This window comes from Caretta caretta, chromosome 10, assembly GCF_965140235.1.
Source record: "Caretta caretta isolate rCarCar2 chromosome 10, rCarCar1.hap1, whole genome shotgun sequence".
In the NCBI taxonomy this organism is placed as follows: Eukaryota; Metazoa; Chordata; order Testudines; family Cheloniidae; genus Caretta; species Caretta caretta.
In genome coordinates, this window is record NC_134215.1 from 68,843,526 (window position 1) to 68,869,119 (window position 25,594).

The 25,594-nt window shown below is 44.4% G+C and overlaps 1 protein-coding gene and 1 long non-coding RNA gene across 3 annotated transcripts; one reads left to right on the top strand and one right to left on the bottom strand.

Moving 5' to 3' along the window:
• Positions 1-240: 240 nt before the first annotated feature.
• Positions 241-16,526, bottom strand: LOC125644379 (uncharacterized). Of its 2 annotated transcripts, none has more exons than XR_007358981.2 (3): positions 16,473-16,526; positions 4,890-5,003; positions 241-4,136 (listed from the first exon to the last, which is right to left on the bottom strand). It is a non-coding gene; the product is annotated as an uncharacterized LOC125644379 (long non-coding RNA). The 2 variants fall into 2 exon arrangements; XR_007358980.2 differs by lacking the exon at positions 16,473-16,526 and adding an exon at positions 7,325-7,633.
• Positions 7,693-16,512, top strand: MESD (mesoderm development LRP chaperone). Its single transcript, XM_048868254.2, has 3 exons — positions 7,693-7,906; positions 13,372-13,604; positions 16,111-16,512. Exons 1-3 carry the CDS (start codon positions 7,736-7,738, stop codon positions 16,373-16,375), a joined length of 669 nt encoding a protein of 222 aa, XP_048724211.1. The 5' UTR covers positions 7,693-7,735; the 3' UTR covers positions 16,376-16,512.
• Positions 16,527-25,594: the final 9,068 nt, after the last annotated feature.

A 25,594-nucleotide genomic window follows, 5' to 3' on the forward strand; every position in this document is an offset into this window, starting at 1 on the left:
TTAGTTTTTGGCATAGTAGCAGTGTTCTTTAAAAAAAAAAGACCTGATTTTTCACATTTTGAGCAACTTTAGTTTCACGCTGTATAATCAAAAGTTCTATTTGTGACATGAGAAAAATACAATTAAAGAAAAATACCAGCACCTTAAACATCAGTTATGTTTGAAATATGTTTAGCTCCTGTTGCTGCACATGACATCTAAGATTACTTTAAACTGAAAGAGATCGGAAGAAAAAAAAACTTTTTCATTTTGTGCTCTTTATGTGACACAACTTTGTGGAAAGTTGTTTTCACTGTTTCCCATATATAATCAGTTTCCCCCTACTCTTAGTGTGGGTCTTTCACACAGCAACAGAGAAAAGAAAAACATTTAATTAAAAAGAAAATGTAGCTCTAAAACTGCTCTGCCACTCTTTGGAAGGCTGCAGCATACATTTTCTATGCTGGCCCAATCTGAGAGCTCTAATGACCTCCACCTCATGTTTCCATCTTCCCTCCCTATAAGCCATTTCATGAGGCTAGCACCTAGGGGTAGGCAGAGGGCAAAGTGGTTCCTTGTGGCCTCTCTCTTCTCTTTGCACACCCAAACAGAGCCAGACACAATCTAGCATGCTTGTAGACACAGACTGGTTTGAAATTCCAAAGCACTTTATACAGTTGTGAATACCAGATTGCTAAGAATGGTCCAGCATAAATAGGAATCCCAGACCTTCCCTTAAAACCCTTAGGTCTGTTTTTGTTAAGATCAAAGTGTTTGCTACAAAATGTGCAGAGGCCCACCCTTCCTGGATTGCTCTTTTGGTAAATGGGTTGTGTCCTGCAGCTGTACAGCTCTGAAAGGTTTTTGGTTTTTTTTAATATATACCATCAGCCTGCTTTAATAGATGTTTTTCATGTTATCATTGCAGAAATTCCCCAATCCTACAATCTCCCCACTTTGTGTGTGTTCTGTAAGGAGAGCTGCTAATAATTAGAGGTACCTCATTCTGGCACCTTAACTCCCATTTAGTAGTAATTTACTCTGCAAGTAGTCCTACTAAAAATCAATGGGACTCCTTGCAAAGTAAGGTACTACTTACTCTGAGTAAGGGTGCCAAAACTGGGCTGTAAATAACCTAAAACCAAACTGAGACTCTAAAATTAATTTAACTTGGAATGGGAAATTAGACTACAACTGGAGTCCCTAGGGGAGATGCATGAGCCTCATCCAACATTCATTTCCCCTAATTCTTTCCTAACATGATAATCAGAATCTACATGATCAATATGTAGGTATAATCCGTGAAAATTTGCAGTTGAAATAAAAGCAAATTTTACAATGAGACTAACATTAACATGGATATTCTACAGCATTGCAGAGATTAAAGGTAACAATGTCTAGCCCTACTGGAGCTGATTGAATAATGCAGCACTTGGACAGAATTTATATCTATGGAATTTGTGCCAACTGGTGAAATCAATGGATTCCAGCAACAAAGCTGGCACAGCACTTCCCCCAAAAGCTTGGCTTAGTCAGTCAGGATGCAGTTAATTCATAGTGTCATTATATACATAAAATACATTACTGTGTATGTATGTGTATGGTTAATTGTAAAGATATGGCCAAGTCTAAACTCCAGATCAGTATAGCCCTGAATTTTGGAGAAATCAGTGGCTGAATCAGAGCTTCATGGCTGGCTCAGACTATGAGCTAGATCCCAACCAACCCTAACTTTGAAAAAGTTTGGATTCAGTCCTGAATTTTGCAGCTTGAGCCTATATCTGGGCTCTGGCTAGCTGTGGCAAACAACATATCTGTTCTCTAAACTTAACCAATCTACTTAGTGTATATTCTCACTTCATGAGTGAAATGGATTCAAGGCTCCTGAAGTGATACTGAGGTCATGGCTAGACTACAAACTTTTGCTGCTGCAAGTTATATGGGCATAAAGCAACCACAGTTAGTTTACTGCTTGTGTGCATGTATACTTGGCTCCCCGTGTTGATGGTGTGCATACTCACCAGGAGCACTTTTGTTGATGCACCATGGGTAGGTATCCCAGTGTGCAACTCGTCTATGTTCAACACATTGTCTTTTAGGATGTTTTGGCAATGCATGGTGGGGCAGAAACGTGCAGGGGGGACTGGGAGCTAGAGGTTAACTTCCCAGCAAGCATCTTTCTCCATCCCATAATATCATCCATATCCAATCATTTAAAAAAAAAATCTCACACATCCATGTAACCCTGCTTGTTGTCCACCATCTCTGACAGAAGCTCATGAGCATTGCAAACACAGGACGCATGATCCTCCAGCATTGTTATGGAACATAGTGAAAACCAATTCAAGGTTGTTGGTAGCATTCACAGAGCAGCTGCAGATGTTGGCGTGCCGCTTCTGTCCCTCAGAAACAAGCACTGACTGATGGGGTTGCATTGTAATGCAGGTTTTGGCTGACAAGCAGTGGCTGCAAAACTTTCAGATGCACAACTTACAAGGCCAAGATTCCTGGATCTCACCCCAGCCCTCCAGTTCAGGGACACCAGAATGAGAGCTGCATTGACAATAGAGAATTGAGTGGTGACTGCACTGTGGAAACTTGTAACTTTGCATTGATTCTGGTCAGTGGGAAAACATTCTGGAAGTGGAAAATCCATTGTGGGGGCCATCAAAAGTCTCCTGTTATGCAGCAGTGTGACTCTTGGCAATGCAGGACATAGTGAATGGAGTTGCAGTAACGTGTTTTCTGAACTGCAGTGGAGCAACAGGCAGCACGTGTATTCCTATTTTGGCACTGGACCAACTTGCCTCAGAGTATGTCAACAAAAAGTGCTACTTTTCTATGATTATGCAAGCATTGGTGTATCACCGGCGATGCTTCAGTGACATCAGTAATGGCTGGTCAGGGAAGGTGCATGATACTTGCATCTTTAAGAACACAGAACTGTTCAGAAAGCTGCAAGCCAGGACTTCCTTTTCCAACCGGTGTATTACCATTGGCAATGTTGAAATAATGGTGATCCTGGTGAACTCAGTCTACCCTTGCTTCCCTGGCTCATAAAGCCATATACTTGCCACGACAGCACCAAAGAAAGATTCAATGACCAGCTCAGCAGGCGCAGAATGACAGTTGAATGTACTTTTGGTAGAATGAAAGGATACTGGCACTGTTTACTCCTAAGACTGGATATCAGTGAAAAAAAAAATCCCAATGGTTATAGCTACCAGTTGTGTCCTGCACAGTATCTTGTGAAGCAAAGGGGAGAAGGGCGCAGGTGAAGCAGCTATATGCTGAGTTCAAACAGCCTGACACAAGGGCATTAGAAAAGCTCAATGCAAAGCTATAGGGCTCAGGGAGGCTTTGAAGAAGCACTTTAAGAGCCAGTCACAGTAATGTGTTATGGTGGGCTGTGATCTACCTGGCCCTGCAGTTTTGAGGGCTATTAGCAATTGTGTGGTGCTTGGTGTGCATCTATGAATATAACACGGTCAATGCACCTATTCATTTTGTGGTGCTCACTGTACATTTATGATTATTACACTGTCACTGATCCTATGAGTTGTCATACTGTACAATAACCCGTAAATGGTTGCTTTCAGTACCACCAGGCATTCTGCAGCACATGGAACAGAACTTAACAAGGGGAAACATCCATTTTGGGGACACCCCTATAGCAACCATGGCTCTCACCGGTCAACGTGTGTGAAGCTGTGGTTGTCCTAACTGTCTCCCAGTATGGAGTGAGAGGGATGCAACCCCTGATGCCACATGGAATACTGAGGGGGATGTAGGGAGGTGCTAAAATTGAGTTATCCAGGGATTGCAAAGGGGGGGCGAGCCCATGATTGTTGAACTTGTAGGTCCACAAGAGTCTGCAGCATCTGTGTTTGCTGCTGGAAAAACCCCATTATGTCCTGGCGAATCTCCCTCTCCTTTTCCTGTTGGAACTTCTGGGCCTTTCTCATGTCCACTCTTTCCTTCTCCATATAGTCTGCAATATTCATCCTCCAGGCCCTCTGCTCGTGATCTGATGAAGCACCAGCTTGTAGGATCTTGCTCAACGTGTCATCTCAAGACCTCTTCTTTCTCCTCCTTATCTGGCTCAGGCATTCCAGGAGGTGTGGAGGGGGAACCCCTCAAGGCCACTACAGCAGCAGCTACAGATAAAACACAGAGAGGTATCATTGTCAGTATAGTCACAATGCAAAGTGAAAGTTAAGATTCAGAACTCCCTTCCCTTGGTCCCCTAAAGTTTTAACCATACATGCCTATGGACACTTTGCATGACACCACTCACAACACCAGCGACGGTAAGTATGGCCCGCCAGGGATAAGGGAAATGAGGAAGGAATTGTTCAGCTGCATAATACTATGAGTATAGGGCAATGGCATTGAATACTGGCAGCATTTTCCACCAGCAGTGGTGATTTTAGCTGATATCTCACTTCTGAGGGTAACAAAGGCATGGAGAGCACAGCTGCTGCTGGCATCCCGAAGCCACCCAGACTCATATTCTGCTAGCCTGTTTATTGCAATGGTGCCTTCCGAAGTTATCACTGACTGGCGTGGGAGAGCATCCTACCACGGAGGAAAAAATAAGGCTGCCATCCCTAGGAACCTTTGTGAAAGGATTGCAGAGAACATGAAAGTTTCATCAAGCTCTCTCAGGATTCAAGGGGCATCCTTGTGAACATAAACAAACTGCTCCACATCTCTCCCCACTCGCCTAAATCTACAGGGAAATAGAAGAAGATAACAACTCTACCTCTCTCTGTTGTACTGCTATCTTTTCTAGTACAAATTAATCAAATGTCGATAGTTGCGTCCTATTAAGTTGGGGACACCATCATTGTAATGGGAACTACTCGTATACACTTAGCTCGAGCTTCCTTCCCCTGCATCAAACTCACCTGTGCTCGACTGCCAGGACTGACTGGACTGTGGTGGAGTCTCAAACAGGTCCTGGCTTGCAGCATAGCTGGACCTCCAGTTGCATGTCCTCCAGCTGCCGCCTCTTCCTCCTTCTAATATTTAGGAAACAGAAAAACAGAGAGTCTTTCTTCAGCCAAAAACCAGGTTCTTTAATCTTCGAGTTCCAAAGGAACACGGTATACGCAACACATTTTGCACATGGGAAATAATTTGAGAGTTAAAAATATAGATACCAATTTAAATCAAGTAAAAAGAAAAACCCAATTTGGGATTCTTAAGGGATAAATTTAAGAACATCCTGACTTCTCTCAAAGGTCCACTTCCTGACCAGCCCACAGTAGATAATTTTGTTTTACATTAACAAGAGGGCGTATATTTACAGTCCTAGTAACTTTCTACCATAGCTTTACACTAACTGTAAAGATAACCTGTTGCACACGTTGTCTGGTACGACTGCATCTGAACAGCTCTCTAAGCCATTGGATAGACCACTGAATCTTCAGTTGGGGAGATGGAATGCCTTACTTTTTGCTGTGATCTGCAGAGAAAATGCATAGGCAACTTGACTGTAAGTGAAAGTTTTTAAAAAGCCTTTTCAAGTAATGTGAATGTTTTTAGATTTTAAAGTGTGCCTAATTTTTAAAGGTGCTCTTTGTAAATCCATGTGATTTGCTGAACATAACCAATTCACTAAATAAAAAAACTTATCCCTGAGTAAAAATAAATGAAGTTAGAAGTTAATCAATTATTTACATGCACATCAATCTTCTATGGTATATATTTAGGATTGCATTATTCTTGTTTTCCATGAGTATCACTGGGGTAGGAAGAACCATAAAGCTCAGAAACATTCCCTTGCTAAGGCCCTGATCCTGCAAATGGCTCCATGCAAGCCATGATTGATTTGAGTGGGGTTCTGCCCACACGGAGCCAGTTGTAAGATCTCAGCCTTGTATAAGAAACATTCCTTTCCCTGAAATGTAGAATACAACATACAAAAGCTTCAGTACATTTAGAAGGAATGCATAATATTGTGCACTATAGGATATTCAGAAGTACCTACTCACCTGACTCATACAAGTAGTTATATTTAGGTAAAGTGAGAGTAAGGCAAGCAGAATGTGGAATAGGAGCAACAGAAGACAAAGTAAAGAGGGTTTTTTTGGTTTTAAGAGAAAGAATGTGTTAGTAGAGACAATATTTCAAATTAGAAACTTAGTGGACTGTATTTTTTATTTACATACACCAAAATCAGAGACAGAGATCCAGCTTTCTAAACTTTGAATATTTAGTCTGTAAATGTGAATGTTTTCAGTAAATGTAAACATCTTCCAGCAATAAGAATGTTACCAGAATCATCTTTAATAAAAGCAACATTAACTATGGCAACCTGATATACCAGACCAGATATTAGATACAGTGCCAAATCCTTGAACAAATATGTAAATTAATAATTTGTGGAACAGCTTTGTGAAATGGCAGCTAATTAAAACACTGCTTTGGTTACTGTTCATTTAACAAACTACAGGAATAGGCTTATGGTTTAACAGCTTCCTGTTTCTTCCGCACATTTGTAGTAAAAACGTAAGAAAATGATCACATATTATATGGTTTTTACAGCCCTAGCTGAGCACACCTTGGCAGACCAAGGCAGCTGTACCAGACCCAAGCCTTGGATCCCATGGGTTCTTAGATTTGCTGGCTCTGGAATAGAGGCCAGTCACTTCCTTAAACTCTGGACTTCTGGGCATACACTCAGACACATCCTCTATCCAGCTGCCCTTCCTGTCATATGGACTCCAGTCCACCTGCCAAGGTCCTGAAAGCAGTGCTGGCCCTCTCCAAGCTGCCTTAGAAGCTATGGCCCCTCCATCGATTACTGTTTCACCGTGCAGAGACTACATGTCAGTTAAAGCAAGTCTTCTGCTACAAATGCATGAGATCTCTGGGACGAGTTCCAGAAGCTCTCCAACACTGGGAGCCAATCCTTACAGCACAGACTAAACACATCTGCAGTATTGCCAACTCTCATGCTTTTGTCCTGAGTCTCATGATAATTATTGTTTTCTTTAAAGCTCCAGCTCCTGGAGTCAAGTGGATATGTGATGATGTCAGCCTTGGCTCTTAAGGAAACAGTACATTTCTCGCCCTTGTGGCTGTGGAGAAAGCTTTCAAATGTGACACCACCCCCCCCCCCCCGTGCGTCTAAAAGGCTCAAAAAGCAGATAGCAAATAAAAACACTACAGCTATTATTTTTACATAGTCTCATGATTTTAAAGCCAATCTCAAGCTTGACTCATGATTTTTGAACATTTGGGGCAGCCGTTCACGCTACTGAAGGGAAGGAGAGCGGTGAGCAACCTCTCAAAGACGTTAAACGTTTACATCACTTTTTGAACGGTCTTTTCAAACCTTGGGTGTCTTTTCATTACAGCGACCAGGCCAAATTCCGCCCTGGGTTACGCCCAGGCAGTCCCTCGGCCTCCAGGAGGGCTTGAGCTGGGCCTACGCGTGCAGAGGCTGGCCCCCAGTGTCACGCCCGGCTGGGAATGGAGGCGTGACCCCTTCCTGATAAGGGCGGGCGGGCGGCCCTCCCGCCTCGGGGTTCCCATCCCTGACCGCTATTCGGCCAGCCGCTGCTCCAGCTCCCTCGGGCTTCCACGCAGGCCGGGGGCAGCTGCTGCCCTACCGCCATCTCCCGCCGCCCGGCCGCCGCCTCCCGCTCCAGGATCTCAGGCCGGGCCCCCGGGCAGAGGCCGAGCCGCTGTTGCCCCCGCCCCCGGAGGCGGGACGCGGAGGAGGCACCTCCTCCGCGCGGAGAAGATGGCGGCGGCCGCGAGCTGGGCCCGCCTGGGCCTGGTGGTGCTGTTGTTGGTCGCGGCCGCCGGGGCCGGCGAGCCGGAGGGGAAGCGGCGGGCCCAGCCCGCCAAGAAGAAGAAGGACATTCGGGATTATAACGATGCGGACATGGCGCGGCTGCTGGAGCAGTGGGAGGTACGGGCTGGGCCGGGGACCCGCGGCGCCCCGCTCAGGCCACATGGTGGCCCCGTCACTGAGCTCCCCTCAGTCCCTCACCGCTCCCCCTGTGTCCACGTCCCCGCTCAGCTTCCCCGCCCCCCACCGCTTAGCACCAACTGACGTGTGCTCCCCGCTGGCCCCTCGCCCGCCTCCGGTCTCTCGGATCCTCCCCCCGCCATCGCTGTTCGCTGCCCGCCCGCGCCCCGGGGCGCCGCGCAGCTCGGCCGCGACCGATGGGAGGGCGCTCTCCTGCCCCAACGGGCGGCGGCGCCCTTCCCGCAAAGCCGCTGTTGGAGCCGGTGTCCGCCTGGGCGGGGAGCGCGATGGCCAGTTCCCGCCGCTGGGCGGGGGAGAACGGGCCGCGGTTCCCCTGGCAAGGGGGGGGGGGGCGAACTGTGCTAGTGGCGTCGGGGTTCCCCTGCCGATCAAGGGGTTCGGCCCCGCTGTGACATGTTCCACCTCCATCAGGTAGTTGCGTTAAAAGGTTGGAGGGGGGGTATTGATGGAATAGGTAGGACCCTAGTCACCCTTGACCCCCCTTCCCTCATCTTCCTGAAACCCCCAGTTACAGTTTGGGCTGAGTACAAGTAACCCTGGGAGTGAGCAGTTTGAGCCCTGTCCACTTCACTATGGCCGGTACTTGATTCCCTCCCTGCTTGATAGCTCTGCTGTGGTCAACGCTAGTGAGCAAGTAGGTTGTTATTTTGTGAGATTGAATGAACAGATAAATGACTTCTACTAGGTAGTTGTGGTTAAGAGCACAAATTAAGGTACCACATATCACTCAGTTCAACTAATTGTTGCCCACTTTGTTCTCCACTGTCTCTTCCCAACTAGACTGACTTTCAAACTGGTTCCTATTTGAGGCCCCAATCTTGCAGACATGTACAACTCATACATGTTAATAACTTTATTTATTAAACAGTAATAAGTCACCGGGACCAGAAGATATTCACTCAAGAGTTCTGAAGGAACTCAAATATGAAATTGCAGAACTACTAAGTGTGGTATGTAACCTATTGCTTAAATTAGCCTGTTACATTAGCTATCCATCAGTCAGCTGGTAAAAGCCAGTTTTTTTAAAAAAGGCTTCTGAGGTGTTCCTGGCAATTACAGGCTGGTAAGCCTAACTTCAGTACCAGGCAAATTGATTGAAATTAAACTAAAGGATAGAATTATCAGACACACAGATGAACACAGTTAGTTGGGGAAGAGTCACTCTGAGAGGATCCAGTGGATATAGTGTACTTGGACTTTCAGAAAGTCTTTGACAAGGTCCCTCACCAAGGGCTCTTAAGCAAACTAAGCCGTTATGGGCTAAGAAGGATGGATCAGTAACTGGCTAAAAGGAAACAATGGGAAGGAGTAAATGGTGATTTTTCACAATGGAGAGAGGTGAATAGCAGTGTCTTCCAAGGATCTGTTCTGGGGCTATTGCTGTTCAAACATATTCATACGAGATCTGGAAAATGGGGTAAACAGTGAGGTGGCAAAGTTTGGGGATGGAACAAAATTACTCAAGACAGATTACTTAGGGTTAGGGTTAAGACCAAAGCTGACTGCAGCGAGTTACAAAGCTGACTGCAGCTCTTACAAAACTTGGTATTTTGGGCAACAAAATGGTAGATGAAATTCAATGCTGTTAAATGCAAAGTAATGCACGCTAGAAAACATAATCCCAGCTATACATACAAAATGATGACTGCCAGATAATGGGATGGATCACTTAGTAATTGCCGGTTCTGTTCATTCCCTCTGAAGAATCTGACATCGGCCACTATAGGAAGAAAGGATACTGGGCTAGATGGATCATTGGCCATACTAGGTCAGATGGTTCTTATGTTCTGTTAACTTTCCTTTATTGCCTGTTCCCTGTCTCTCCATGGACCCTTCTGTTGCTACACACTCTTCTATTTCTTTCCTCCCCATCTGCTGTCTTTTCTATTTGCCTCTCCCAAATGCCACAGAGCCTTCGGATTCCATTCCTTCCCCTATGGTTCTTATCCAGAATGTTTTGTTCAGTTTTTGAAAACAGCAGAGGTGAAAATATATCACTTTTGTCTGTACCCAGTTACACAGGGTTCCAAGTCAAAGTGTGGGAACTGGTTTTTGCATGTGCCTTTCACGCAGGAGATTTTTACAGAGAAGAGAAAAGCCACCTGATTCTGCTGAATTGAGTATTTTTGTTGAACAGCTTCTGGACTTCTCGTTCTATGAACTGGCACTAAGGCCTTGTCTACAGGAAAAAAGCGTTGCATTAGAAATTATGTAACCTAATATGTTTTAACTAAAATGATGTTAAAACATGATTTAACCCTTGGTTTAAAATGATGGTAATCATGACTAGCTAATATATTTCCTTGTGAACAGCCTTATTTTTTTAGTGTTTCCTATCTCTATGGTAACCAACAGCAAGGATTGGAAAGTGGGAGTCACACCCTGCCTTCCCAGGGGGCTGCCAAAAGAGCACACAGGCCTTGCGAGGCTGAAGAGTTTGTAAGAGGGCTATATGTGCACTCTCCTCCTCCTCTTCATGTCCCCCTGCCTTTGTCACCCTCTCCCCCAACCTTCTGGGTGTCGGAAGGGAAATTTGAAGTAGTTGTAAATGTGTGGGATGAGGAAACTGGAAGTGGCAGATAAAGGGCAGGGAAGAAAAGGAGCGTTATAACACAGAATGGAATACTTGTGGCACCTTAGAGACTAACCAATTTATTTGAGCATGAGCTTTCGTGAGCTACAGCTTACTTCATCAGATGTATACCTCTGAAACCTGTCATAACAGAGAATGTGATTGATAAAAATGAGACCATATGGAAGAATGGTTGTGGTGTTAGCTGAGCCAGGATTTGAATTTTAATACTTCCTGACTCCTCCTAACTTACTGGGTGGCTTTGGACAAGTTATTTTACGGCCCTCCCACCCCCAGCTTTCCCACTTGTATAATGAGAATATTTGCCGGTCTCACCGGGATGTTGAGGATTAATTCCTGATTATTAAATAAAGTTTGCATTCATCCTAAAATAATCTACCATATATCTTTTTATATACACAGGGCATAATCTTCAACTGTTCTGAACTCATTCTTGACACAGATGAGGAAGGCAAAGTTACCACTAAGCCCCCTTATGCCTGTCTCAAACCTGCGAGCACATGGGACTGAACCAGACATGTAACAGTTAAAAGAGTTTAAGGGTTTTTAATTTATGCTTTTAATGGCTCAGGGGGAGTTAAAGAGGGCAGTGATTGGCCAGCACGCATTGTGCTCAGGCCTTTCCCATTATACTAGGGGGGGCAAGTAGCATAGAGCACACTACATCTTCTTTATGCCACCCAAGGGTTCCAAAATGTCAGGGTAATCTCTAACAGCCCCTCCACGGTTGCTTTCCTTCTACTTTGTATAGCCTGAAGAGCATAAGAGAGCTAGAAGTGGAGCCAAAATCTGCGCCAGAATTCTTTCCATGGCTAAAACCTGTATTCTTTAAAACCATTTATTCTTGCACTAATTTTAAACTTCGGCATTCCCCAGACTTGGCTCAGAGCTAAATTCATAAATCATCGTAGTTTCTTTGGCTAATTCTGTAATAGAAATATATACAATACAGTATGTGGAAATCAATAATAGAGAGAGTTCATTTTAGGAAGGGGTATGTGAGGAGAAAACAGATAAAGAAGAAATGTATGTGTATCATTTAATCCATTTAGTACTTTCTTTGTGAAACTTCATGTTCATACTTGCCTGGCAGACGTACATATTCATTTTAAACTTGAAAATCACTTATTTGTCTTGCTTTCAGTTAGTAGTTTTGGACTTCACAATATGTATCTCTTATAAAGCTTTCTGAGAGGTCTTCAAGTGCTGAAGTGCCATGTGGAGAAGCTGTCAATCACTCCTTTTGATGGAAGGTTACACTTACTCAAACCAAAGCAATACTACTTTGAGAAAATGAATAAATGTTCACAGCCATTCAGCTAATGGATATTAACAGGCATGTGTTAGCCAGCTTGTGTAATGTATAAGGGTTAGCTGAAACTTTGTATTCCTAGCTCCCCTTTTCACAAGTACAAAATAAGCTACATTTGTGGGGCTTAAGCTAATTTTAAAATTGTACTGAGAATTGCTTTTCTGTTTCCTAAAAATTATTTCTCAATAATATGCTTTATGCTTTCACAATACTTTACAAACATGGCTTTTCTCAACATCCCCAAAAAGTGCTATTCCCAATTTGCAGGAATGGGGACTAAGACAGAGAGAATAAAGATGGGATTTTCTGAAGTGTGGTTTTTTGTTTTTTCCCATGGGGTTTGTGGTATTAAATCACTTAGTTGCTTGTGAAAAATCCACCATAAATGATTTACTCAAGGCTACACAATAAATCAGTAGCAGAGCTGGGAACACAGTTAGAATTTCTGAGCTCAATCCATTAGGCAACTGTTCTCTCCTCCCTCCCGCCATGCTTTGTATACACCACTCACAAAAGTTCAATCAAAACTAGTTTGCAAGCACTGAAGAAGGAAAAGCTTAAATACCTATTTAAGAAGTGACACTCTAATTCCCCAAAGTAAAAGACTGGAGAACAACATTGTGATAGAGATTCAATTTAAAAACTTAGGTCAATCAGTATAAAAGCAAACTCCACTTGTTCCAGACAGGAAGACAGCTGCACTCATTCATCCGAACCAGCCCCTTTAAAGGGGAAGATACATTGCATTGTCTTTTCCTGTCTCCATCTTGTGGTCAGAGGATAATACCTGATACATAAGATGGTATAGGGCATGGTGTAGAAATGAAGGTAAATGTACAGGAGACCTAAATTTAAAAAAAAAAAAAAAAGCTACTAACGCTTAAGAGGGTGGGGGTGTGTGTGTGTGTACATGTACATTGCAACACTGCCTTTGTTTGTTCCACAAAGTATACAAGATGCATTGAAGTGTTTATTGCTTCTTTGTGTCTTGCATAAATGAGTATATAGAGCATGTGGATGACGTAACTGTCTTGGTGCCAATTAAATTACATTTCTTATGTAGTATGCAATGAATGGGTCAAATTTTGTTTGTAGTTTTTTACCCTTGTATCCCTATTGAAGTCAGTGGGACTTCAGGGGTGTGAATAAGGGCAGAATTCTTCCCTAAGCATGTGGCATATATAAGGTGATGGGGGAGGGAAGGGAAGGATTCACAGAAGGTCAGTAAATACAACTTAAGAGTTGGAGCAGTCTCCCAGTAAAGAGCTCAGGAGATGCAATTTGCTATATTTGTCTTTATTTTGGAATCCTCATCATTAAATCAAACCCAACGTTCTCTTTATCACAAGCAGCGTCTAATAATTCTCTAAGCTAAACAGTGACAAATATCAAAAGAATAGTTTTGCAATAGGTTGGAGTTTATATCGAGGTGGCATCTTAAGTTTAATGTGTAATTAAAATCTGTTTGTTTCAAAACAGAAAGATGATGACATAGAAGAGGGAGATCTTCCTGAACACAAAAGGCCATCAGCACCAATAGACTTCTCCGAAATTGATCCAAGCAAGCCTGAAAGTATCCTGAAAATGACCAAAAAAGGGAAGACTCTTATGATGTTTGTCACAGTGTCAGGAAATCCCACTGAAAAGGAGACTGAGGAAATTACCAGCCTGTGGCAGGGCAGTCTCTTCAATGCAAACTATGATGTACAAAGGTAAACAATTGTCTTCAAAGTTCTGTATTGCTTTGACAGGACCCTGATGTTTCTTTCTCAGAGTGTTCTTCAAAGCTGTTCTGTTTCTCTCAGTACCTTTGCTCTCCTAAATCACTGTTTATACCTTTTTAACCTTCCTTCAAGCCTCCTTGGTAGTAATGTGGTCAGTTATACAAAGCTTTTTAAGACTTAGGGTATGTGTAGACCAGGGATCGGCAACGTTTGTCCTGCGTTACCCTGGCGGGCCGGGCTGGTTTGTTTACCTGCCGCATCTGCAGGTTTGGCCAATCACAGCTCCCACTGGCTGCGGTTCGCCGCTGCAGGCCAGTGGAAGCTGCGGGAAGTCACGGCCAGCACATCCCTCAGCCTGCGCCGCTTCCCACAGCCCCCATTGGTCTGACACGGTGAACCGCGACCAATGGGAGCTGCGATCAGCTGAACCTACGGACACAGCAGGAAAACCAACCCGGCCTGCCGGGGGGCTTACCCTGCCGGGCCGCAGGCCAAACGTTGCCGATCCCTGCTCTAGACTATAAACATGAGTCAACCTTTGTGAGGTCGACTTACAGCCACCGAAGTAATCTCTGTGGTGGTGCATGTCCACACTACCCTCTTTGGGTCAGTGGTGTGCATCCTCACCAGCAGCGCTTCCACCAACCTAAGAGGGGCAGTGTGGGGACCTGAGAATCCAGTCTCTCAGCTCCGCTGGTAGCTTCCTGCCAGTAGTGCCAGGAGCAGGCAGGGAGCCACCTGGGCTTCTTGCCCTGGCTCTCAGCCGGGGGCAGGGTCCAGCCGCCCAGCTCTGCAGGGAGCAGGGGGTTTCTTTTGCCTGCTGTGAAATTGACAAGACAGCCAGTGTAAGGGACACAGCGTTTACACAGACACTGTGTTGCCCTAACTATACCAACTAACCCTTACACCTCTCATGGAGGTAGAGTTATTATATTGGCGTGGTAGGGCACTTTCATCAGTGGGAGGAAGGCTGTAATGTAGACGTTGACATAATTAGGTTGACATAAGCTGCCATATGTCGACCTAACTGTATAGTGTAGACCAGCCCTTAGTCATAGTGTCTGTATGGCCTAGCCTTTTTCTAACTCAATCCAGCCATATGTCTTTTTAATTGTAATTGTTTATGTGCTTGATGGGAAAGCATTGCACCTGGAAGTCTGTGTCACCACTAAGTTTTTAATTCCTTTTACTAAAAATAAACGTGCAGAGATCTTTTTGAAATAGAAGGATGATAGATTGTCTGTGCTGATGAGGAGGCAGACAAAGTTCTGTTGTTATATTGATCTTACAACCAGTAATGGAATACTGTTTATTTCTTTTTATGTGAAAGAATTTAATGCATGTTGGCAGTTTATTTATGAGCTACTTAATGGAATTTTATAATATTTTTCATATATTCTTAAGTATTCATCAACCACATTTTTGAAACATAGGCAAATGTGTCTTTCTGTGGTTTCCTTGAAGGCACCAAGTCTCAATACAGCCACAAACATTAGATAATTTAATGTCCTGGTTCTTACTTAGTTTTTGAGCTTATATTCTTCACTTTCCTCTTTGCTTTGTTTTATACATATTAATGAGTATTTATTATAAGTAAGGCTATGTTTTAGTCACAGATATTTTTAGTAAAAGTCACGGGCAGTAAACAAAAATTCATGGCCCGTGACCAGTCTCTGACTTTTACTAAAAATACCCATGACTAAAACTTGCGGGGGTGCGTTTGCCTACCTGCCTCCACGCCTCTCCCCACCTCCCTCCCAGCATCTCCTCCTCTCCCCCCCCCCCCCCCCCCCCCGCTCAGCCCTGTCTTAAGCAGGGGGTCCAGGAAGCTCTGTCTGCTGCCTCAGCCTGCAGGCACTGGCCTCGAAGATCCCATTGGCCGTGGTTCCCTGCTAATGACAGCTGCAAAGCCAGCGCTCTGAGCAGAGGCAGCCCGCAAAGCTGCCTGGCCATGCCTCCACCTAGCAGCTGAGCGAAGGGGATGTCACCACTTCTGGGGAGCCCCCAGGTAAGCGCTGCCCAGAATCTGCCTCACCCCATCCCATGCCCCAACCTCCTGCCCCATCCCACACCCAAACTCTGCTGCTGGGCACATGGTGGCCAGACTGCACCAGCAGCGGTTGATGCGACTGGCACAGGAGCTTCCTGAGCCAGGCACACTGGCCGCTGCAGAAGTCATGGAGGTCATGGAAAGTCACAGAATCCGTGACCTCTGTGACAAACTCGCAGGCTTAATTATAAGATATCAACACTTTTATGTGTAGCTAATAGCCGTAGCTGTATAACAGCAAATTTCTTGGAGAGACTAATAAGAAATTGTACTTGCTGCCATGGTGTGTATTTAAGTTGAGCACTATCTGCTTTTTTTTTAAAAAAGCAGATGTACCACTTAATGCTACTAAGTGCACCCTACTCTCGGAATTGCTCTAAATGAAACATCATGTTTTTAGCACTTCAAAGACCTAATGCTAATTGACAGTATTTTTTCATCTAGGTTTATTGTTGGCTCAAATCGTGCCATCTATATGCTACGTGATGGGAGCTATGCGTGGGAGATCAAAGACTTTCTGGTAAATCAGGAGAGGTGTGCAGATGTAACTCTAGAAGGTCAAGTGTATCCTGGGAAAGGAGCAGAAGAAAGTGAAAAAGTAAAAAATAAAACCAAACCAGAGAAAACTAACAAGAAAAAAAATGCAGACAAGAAATCAAAACCCCTCAAAGAAGACAACCGAGCTACCAAACAGAGAGAAGATCTATGACAAATAAATTAAGCATACTGAATATAGTAAATAGAAAATCAACACTTTTATGCTGTTCACAGAGGAAACTAACTGTCTCTAAGTTTTGCAGCCTTACCTGTACAATTTCTGGCTCTTTAGGGGGGCAGGGGTGGGAATAAGAAGAGGAAGGATTACTGGGTTTAAGAGACTATGTATAAATGCACCAATTTACTTATTAATGTTGGGCATTTACTTAGTAACAGCAAAGTTAACGTTTACTGTCTTGGGATTGCCTACTTTAGATTGCAACATTTTTATGTTTTACTCAGTTGGTTTAAGGTTAAAATAGGTACCAATGCATCCAATTTTATGGACTTTGCTCATATAATGAGAAAGGAAAAAGACTTGCGATCCTTACAGTGCACCAAAGTTCATATTTAGTAGTAGTTGGCCATTGTGGCTAGGTAAGTCGGTTATGTCAATGATTCACTGCTAGGTAGTAGACTGAACTAGCACACTATGTTCCTGGCAACCATTATACAGACTCTGCTCAGTGAGTAATATTTGCTATGATTTTAATGAATTGTACTCTGATTTCAGGCAGAGTATACCCTCAAAGTACCCCAGCTGGCATTGAAACAGGTGCCTGGATGCATAATATATAATTGTTTTGTTTGTACTCTGAATCGGCAAAAGCAAGGAGATTCTCAGGACCCGATTCTCTGGTCATCTGGATCTGCGTAAATGAGGCGTAACCCTATGGACATCAATGGAGTTACAATGCCAGTCTGAAAATGGTCTAAGTGAAAGAAGAATCAGGCCTTTGGCCAATCCCCAAACATATTTAGGTGCCTAACTGCCATTGAATTCAGTGGGAGCTAGATGCCTAAATACGTTTGGGGATCTGGGCCTTGGTGTATAAACTGCCAGTTTTTGTTTCAGCAAGCAGAGTTCTTGCAGAGTGAAAGACAAGTAAGTTAAAAGAGAAAGCAGCCTTAACTCTGAATTTGTTTTTTATTGGTTTGAGAGCTTTTATAACTCTCTCTATAAGTATTAATTGCAGTGCTGAGGAAAATTGATGTACTACTAGCCATCTAGCCCTGACCATTCTGTCAGTTACATGCTAACAGCTCCCATTAAAATGAGTTAGGGGGAGCATTTGTTGGTTTTTAATACTTAGCCCAGTCTACTTGAATACTTCCTCATTAAAATAATTAAATCAGTCTCCCTTTGCAATAACCATAAATACTGGGAAAGTTGATTGTGGGTGGGGGTGGGGGATTTAAATCCTCTTCAAAAGACACTTGTTTAAATAAAAGTTGTTTGTTCTAACTGTATCCGCATATATGTATGACTTTGAAGTTTTTCCTCAAATATGTTGAGGAATACATGCATAATGACCCAGAGCACACATTGATTTCAGGATAAGAGGCACAATATTAGATGTTTGATATTACTGAAATAAAGTTACTTTGATTTTTAAGGTGCCAAAATTCATGTGTTTTGAAGAATTAAAAGGTCCTAACTTGAACCATAATGGTTAATCTTTTTACATTGAAGTATTTTGTAAGTGGTTGACTTAGTGAGTGTTTGTTTCAGAATAAGAATATAACTAAATTTGTACACAAATAGAACCTGGTTTAATTTGTTTCAAAATTCACCTTTTATAATTGTGGGCATGATATGTTAATTTCAGTAAACTTATCTTTGGGCCACAGGCTAATCCCTCTCTGGTTTCCGTAATTACTCACAAATAAAGATTACATTATGTTGATGAAACATGCAGGTATTAATATGCATATCTTCACTCTTCCCCTTGCAGGTCTTTGTGTGAATTAAAGATTAGATTGTTGTGAATTGCAGTAGAAAAGATTGTTAGTATCCTAACTAGTATCTCTAAAACAAAAGTATAGGGTCGGAAAGGAAGAAGAGAGAGCGGAGTACTTTTAGTTTGAATGCTGTCCTGCCAGACTGTGAGAGTCCTGCGTGTGTTCTGGACATCCATTTTCTTTAATTCCATTTTAAGTTCTTGCACACAGTTCATGTGTATGTTTTCTTTCGATGACACTTTTGCATCAGATGTGATCTTGGAACAATGAGCAGAATATGTGTAATGAAGGGACAACTTACAACAGTGGCTGAATATCCTCAGTGAAGATGCTGTGGAGCAGTGAACTAAGCAGGAATCCAAGCCAACTGGTGGATCCCAACATGCAATTCTGCATTTGATATGCTGCTTTTAAGCTTAAATGGATGTCTGAGACAAGGTTGGCAGGTTTTGGCTACCGGCATAGCTTGTCTGGAAATATTCCCTGTACAGCCAAATGGATGATGTAATATGTATGTCAGTGAGCCACTTTAGAGAGAACTCTGTATCCTGATTTCCCCACCCCCTTATTGTTTACACAGTTGCATAAAACCAAATCTGTGCTTTTCATCAAAGCTAAATTGGTGCCTGTCTGCCTTTGTAGCAGACATGCTGTAGCAGTAATACTGCAAAAAGTTTTCCTGGAAGATATAACATGCGAGTATAAATTATTTCTGTGAATTGCAAGTTTTACAAAAGCTAAATGTCGTGCCTAAGTTAGCCAACTTTGAGGTTATACTACATAAAGATTCGTTACAGAACCTTTACAGGCAAGCTATATTGATAGTTCTAATTGTATAGTCAGCACTTGCATCTCTGATAAATATAGGAATAAATTTTTACAGTACTTTCTAGAAACACAATGATGAACTGTTTTATGTGTTTCAGTGAGCATCATCATTGTACTGGACTTCTAACCAGGAAGTTTCAGTATAATGATGCAACTTCCATTGACAGAGGACTTGATCTTGTTTCCATTGGTTTCAATGGAAGCTTTGTCATGGACTTCAATTGGAGCAGGATTGGGGCCCTTCGCCTTACACAAAAGAAATGCTGAATACAGGAGTTGAATTGAATGCCAGAGGCTGAACTTTTAGAGAAAGACTTCAGCATAATGCTGAAACACCATTGCCTATGGAGAAGTAGGTGGTGGTAGTTTACACAAATAATATTTCCAGGACAGCATTTGTGTATAATAATTTTTCAACAATGTAATGAATCATTTAAATAAAACTTACTGTAAAACTACTGTTAATTACTAGCCTTCTCTCCTTAGCTGTTGCACAGTACTCTACTATTACAAACCACTTGCAGACAAGGAAGGTGACTTCCCATTTCTTCAGTAAGTTCTATTTAGCTTGTTTATGCGTTTCCTTACACTTCCATCTAGTGGTGTAAATAAAAACATTTTAAAAACTCGACTTAACTCCATTATGGGACATCTACAATTATACAGCCAATAATATTTTGTATTTTAACAGATGAATCTTATATCTCTTCTACAAAGAGTAAGATTGGTGTCTGCCCCCAAAAAAGACTTTATCAGTGGCAGATGCAAAAGATATTTTCTAAACGTTACCTTCCATTTTTAAACTTTCAAAATTAAACTCTTAAAAGCTCAAATGTTTCACAAAGATTTGGAGGAGCCTAATGACATCAGGCTTTGGATGGTGCCCTATGATGATGGTCTGTGAACTTAAAGTGGCTATAGTGGGTTAAAGCAGTGGTTCGTCTAGCTCAGTATCCTAATGTCTAGGGAGGGCCAGTGCCAGATGCCACAGAAGGAATTAACAGAACAGGGTAATTTATTGAGTGACCCATCGTGTCATCCAGTCCTAGCTCTTAGGGACAGCCAGAGCATGGGGTTGTGTCCTTGACCATCTTGGCTGACAGCTATTGGTGGACCTATGTTCCATGAATTTATCTAATTCTTTTTTAAAATCCAGTTATAGTTTGACCTTCACAATATCCCCTGAGAATGAGTTCCACAGGTTGACTGTGTTGTATGAAAAAGTATTTTTGTTTGTTTTAAACCTGCTGCCTATTAATTTCATTGGGTGACCCCTGGTTCTGTGAAGGGGGAAATAACACTTCTTTACTCACTTTCTCCACACCATTCATGATTTTATAGACCTCTAACGTATCCTCTCTTAAGAGTCTCTTCTAAACTGAGCAGTAAGAGATTCCTTAATCTTTCCCCAAATGGAAGTTGTTCCATCTCCCTAATAATTTTTGTTGCCCTTCTCTGTACTTTTCCCAATTTTAATGCATCTTTTTTGAGATGGGGCAACCAGAACTGCATGCATTATTTGAGGTTTGGGAACACTGTAGACTTACATAGTGACATATTATTTTCTGTTTTATTATCTATCCGTTTCCTAATGGTTCCTAACATTGTTACTTTTTGACGGCTGCTGCACATTGAGCCGATGTTTTCAGAGAGCTATCTACAATGACTCCAAGAGCTCTTTCATGAATGGTAACATCTAATTTAGACTCCATCATCTTGTGTGTATAGTTGGGCTTATGTTTTCCAGTGTGCATTACTTTGTATTTATCACCATTGAATTTCATCTACCAGATATTGTATCTAACTCTGCCTTAACATGGGCATAAATTGGGAGTAACTCCATTTTAGTCAATGGAGTCACATCAATGTAAAATCAGAAGTGGGCCCAGTAGCAATCTGAATTCCATAAAAGGCTTTCTGAACAAATTTACTTAGTAATACGTGATGAATTCAGGCTATATTGGACATTTCTGGCTCTTTTGCTTCAAATAGGTTGTGGTGTGCTTCTAACGATTGATGCTTAGCAAATATTTTATGCAGTATGCATTTGGGAACATAAGCAGCTGCTTCATATAGACATATCAGTGGGTGCTGAAGTACACTATGACACTTAAATTTTACAACCACTAGTGATGCTAAATTGTCTGAGTCCACCATTTAGAATTTTAGCTTAAACTAAATATAGCATGGGTGTCATGCTCTAGTATAGAGCGGAATGTAGTTACTGCCAACTGCATATATATATAATGTAGTGGGATTCATGCTGTTCAGCCTGATGTATTTTTAAACACCATTTGCCGATAGTTAACCCTGAAAGAGGATTGCTTGCATTATAAAAATAAAGGCCCCCAAATTTTCACACCCACTTGTCTACAGTGAGGTGCCTGAATCCACCTCTCAGCACCTACATACAAATAATCTGTTTTTCAAAGCTATGGTACATGTAAATATTTCCTGCTTACAAATTCTATGCAGTTCTCATCTATTTCAATAGACTTTCTCCATGCTCAGCTTACCTGAAAAAATTGGAGGTCCTTATATTTAGATGGCTAAATATGGTTTTAGAAACATAAATGTATGCACGCAGTATAGACCATTTTGGCACCTCTTTATAGATGGGTGGCATTTCACTTTTGAAGTTGCGCTCTGTGTTGCTCGACAGCTTGTACCTTACACCACCAGAAGATAGTCCAATAAACAATACTAGCAGACCCACATTGTCTCTCACGGCCTTCCCCAGGGGAGCAGCAGGGCCTGGGACAAATCAGCCTGTATGGGCACCCCTCCCCGCCCCCCCGCTTAACTTTTTTTATACTGGAGAAATCTGGTGTGGGGAGGGGATACCAGTGATGGCTCTGGTAGGTACCCAAATCCCCACCCCAAGTTGGCCTGAGCAGCACCTCCCCTGCCTCCGTGCAGAGCCCTCCCGAGTCCCTCTTCCCCACCCTCCAGGCTTCCCTCCCCTGAGCCTAGATACCTTTCCCTCCACCCCAGGCTCATCCCATTATCCTCTTGGGACGCTGGGCTCAGATTCCCTCCCCAAGGTCCCAAACTTGCTACCTTGGGTTTGCTGGAAACTGTGAGCGCCATGAGCAGCCACAGGCTGCCGCTTTGTGGTGGTGCTCAGCCATGGCCTGGTACTGGCACCTCATCTGGGCACCAGCTGCTCGTGCAGAGGCTGAGAACAAGCAGCACTGGGGTCAGGCGGAACCTTTGCAAGGGCTTTCCTTCCCTGCTCAGTATTCTCTATTGGGGCCTGAAGCGCCCTCCTTGTGCCCCAGCTGAGCAGGACCTTGTGGCCGCCCCATGAAATGGTGACTCACAGCGCAGCTTTGCTCTAGTGTGTGACTGTCAAACTCACCTCGCGGGGCCCTGCACTCATCATCTCAGTGACATAAATGCCTCAAATGCCCCAGGAGCTAAGGTCTTCCTAGCCTGGTAGCATCACCAGAAGGAATGCTTCAGCAGGCCACATCCTGAGCTCTGTGCAGTGCCCCACCCCAACTGTCCTGTCACCTTCAGGTCACACCCTCAGGTGATCCATGTGCAGCCACCACCCCCCCATCACCTTTGGGTCCTGCCCTGAGGTGAGCCCCACATAGCCCTAACTCCATTGCCTTCATTAGCTTGCTCATGACTAAGAGCACTTGTCTCAGCTAACCATCCTGCTGGGGATGTGTGAGCCAGATTAGCTTCTGGTTCCCTCTCCCATCACTGGGCTGAGTCTATACGGCTAACAGGAGGGTTTGTTTCCCTGAGTGGTCACTAGTCCCGCCAAGGGGCAGTCTGTGCAGCATAAAGGGGCTGTTATGCTAGATGTATTTCTTGCTGCTAACTGCAACTGGTAACAGAGCTGACCTCTAGCCCCGCCCCGCCTTTCTGTGATGCCAGGTTTTTTGGGGCCCTGGTAGCCTCATATCCTCTCTCAGCAGCTCTACATGGAGGTTCCTGTTAGTGTGAGCCCCCCCCCCGCCCCGGCTTAGGTTTCAGCATGGCCAGACTCTGAGTGCCTTTGTAGGATTGGGAGATTGACGCCTGGGTTGGGGAGCTGTCTAGCTTGCTACCACAGGGTTTTGTCCTGCTGTCCATCACCATAGTAGCTGATAAGGAAGTCCCTAGTGACAGGCTCCTAAGTAGGGAGTTAGGTACCAGGCTGGCTCCCATTAGCACCCTCACAAGTGGGGACATCAAGGCAGGCATTCCATAACTGATCAGTGGATGCTCTATACTTCATGAACCCATCCTGCCCCCCCGTGTAGCAGCAAAGAGATGGGGAGTACACACCCCAAATGCCTGGCCCACGGTTGGGGGGTAGGGGGGGAGGGGAGGGCTGAAGAAATGGTAATTAATGACATTGGTTAAAGGACCCTATTGAGGAGAATCTGTACAGAATGGGAAAATAAATGCTCTAAAAATAATAGGCAGCAAGCCCAGGGGCACTTGTTCTTCGGGTGTGGCCTTGCGGGAGTCTAGGGGATTGGGTTTTATAGCAAACACTAACAACGTGATTTTTTTTTTAAACTACCTGATTTGGCTTGGTAAGTGCAAGGGTTCCACATCACTAGCCTCCTGGTATCAATCACATTCACTTTTAAGAATGATTGGAGCTCGTTGGAGAGGGCGCCATCCTTTATTCTGCTATCTGTGTATTCTTATGAGATGGAGCCCTGATCCTGCTTTAAGCAAGGGAACCACTAAGTTAACCCCTGCCTCCAGAGCCAGAGAAGGGGACATGCTGAGATTGTGGCCCACTTAAGAGCCTGGGCCAGTGTGGGGAGCCCTGGACCCTTCACCTGCCCTGAGTGAGGGGCTGGGGAGCCTGAGAGCAGCCCCCAGCCTGTGTCTCTGCCACCCAGGGCAGGTGGAGGGTTGAGGGCTCCCCACAGCGGCCCCAGGCTCCCTGGGCAGCTCTTACAATGGCCCAGCTCCAACTTCTGGCCAGGCCAGGGGCCGGGGCCTTGTGGGGGATGGAGCAGGGGGCAGAGAGAGAGAGAGAGAAAGTGTGCCTCTCTCTCTCTCTCTCTCTTACTCTCTCCCAGGTCCCAATGAATCTTACGCCGACTCTGTGTCTAGCTTCTGTGAAAAATTCTGGTGGGGAGAGACCGTGGGGAAAAGCTTCACCAGCTCCCAGCTGCTGGAGCCTTTCACTGTAGCAAGGCTCTGCCAGGGCCGGAGGCAGCAGAGAAAGGATGGCGGAGCCTTTCCCCACTGTCCTTCTGCGGCTGCAGCTTTGCCCTGTGGCTGGGACGGGCTCCAGCAGTGGGGCGCTGGTGCAGCCTTTCCCTGCAAAGTGAGTCTTTTCCTACGGAGGGGAGCATAGCAGGATAGCTGGGGAGGCATACTTGGGTGAGCAGAGAGCTGTGTAGGGTATATACTCACATACATCCCGTCACGCATCTTTCTTATTTATACCTGGGCTGGGTGGGGAGGGGAGTTATGCGGGTATGTATGCCGCACGCTGCTGAAAGAAGTATGCAGGGTAGGCATACCTGCGAGGAACGAAAGGGCTGTAAAACTTGCCTAACCAGCCTTCTCAGGATTTCCCCGGGGTCAGGGGGAACCTTTTTGTGGCATACGGCTGCTGCAGCAGCTCAATGGCCTTGTCCTCCACCACTAGGGGGCATGGCTGAGGAAACCAGCATGTGAAGCACTGCTAAACTCCAACAAATCCCCAAAGGGCCCTGGGCAGCTGAATACAACTTAGAGCAGCCAAGTGTAAAGTCACTTTTGTGGCTTTCCTGCCAACTTCACCCTAGGCCTATGTCACGTGCACCTTGGGTGCACCAAACAATCCAGGCCTAACTAATCAAGTGCCTAAAGGGCACAGAAGTATATGGCACACCGGTCCTGTAACTCTTACTATAGCCAGCTAACAGTTGTATTTTAAATACATTCTAGAAAATGGTGTTGCCAAAGTGTAACACACAATGTTTTTCGCCTGTGTTGGCAGGGTCAAATGCCATGCCCTCCAGTCATGTTGGCTGAGCTTGCAAGGCTTTCCACTCAACTCGCCAGCATGCCTCGGCCTGCATGTGTCAGTAATGTACTGGTCAACTTTTGACTGGCCACATCTCATCAAGTCCAAAATTTCAGAGGATATGCTCGTCATCAGTGGCCAGAACCCTAGTGATTGGGGGGTGGGGGGCGGGGGGGGAGGGAGGGAAGGGCACATGGGGGGGGGGAAGGGGGAGGCGCTTTCAAGCCCCTGCCTTCTGATTAGCACAGACCAGGTGAAGCACCTCTGCAACTCTCTAGAGAGCAAATTAAATAATAAACTGATTGACGTCTCCCATTAATGGCTTCAAACATACCACCACCAGCACCCTGAAGAGAGCTAAATGCATGCCCTGCTCGCAGCAACCAAACAGCTCAGCCATTAGGAACAGTCCTTCTGTCCTGCCTCCCTCCTCGCAACCTGCCTCCTCACATCTGTTCGGTGGTTGGGGAAGAGACAGAGGGCATCAGCCTGAGCCCACCCTTTCCAAACCAGAGGGAAGAAAGATACTTGACAGGTACACAGATCTCCTGATAAGGTGGGGAGGAGGATTTGGTGGAGAACAGAGCCCCTGCTGCTGGGAAAGGACCAGAGTCCCTGGCATAG

What these genes read in the sequence shown, in the direction of transcription:
- MESD (XM_048868254.2), top strand. Translation starts at nt 7,736, where the DNA reads ATGGCGGCGGCCGCGAGCTGGGCCCGCCTGGGCCTGGTGGTGCTGTTG. An exon ending in GGCTGCTGGAGCAGTGGGAG is followed by an intron (nt 7,907 to 13,371) that starts GTACGGGCTGGG and finishes GTTTCAAAACAG; the next exon opens with AAAGATGATGACATAGAAGA. An exon ending in GCAAACTATGATGTACAAAG is followed by an intron (nt 13,605 to 16,110) that starts GTAAACAATTGT and finishes TTTTTCATCTAG; the next exon opens with GTTTATTGTTGGCTCAAATC.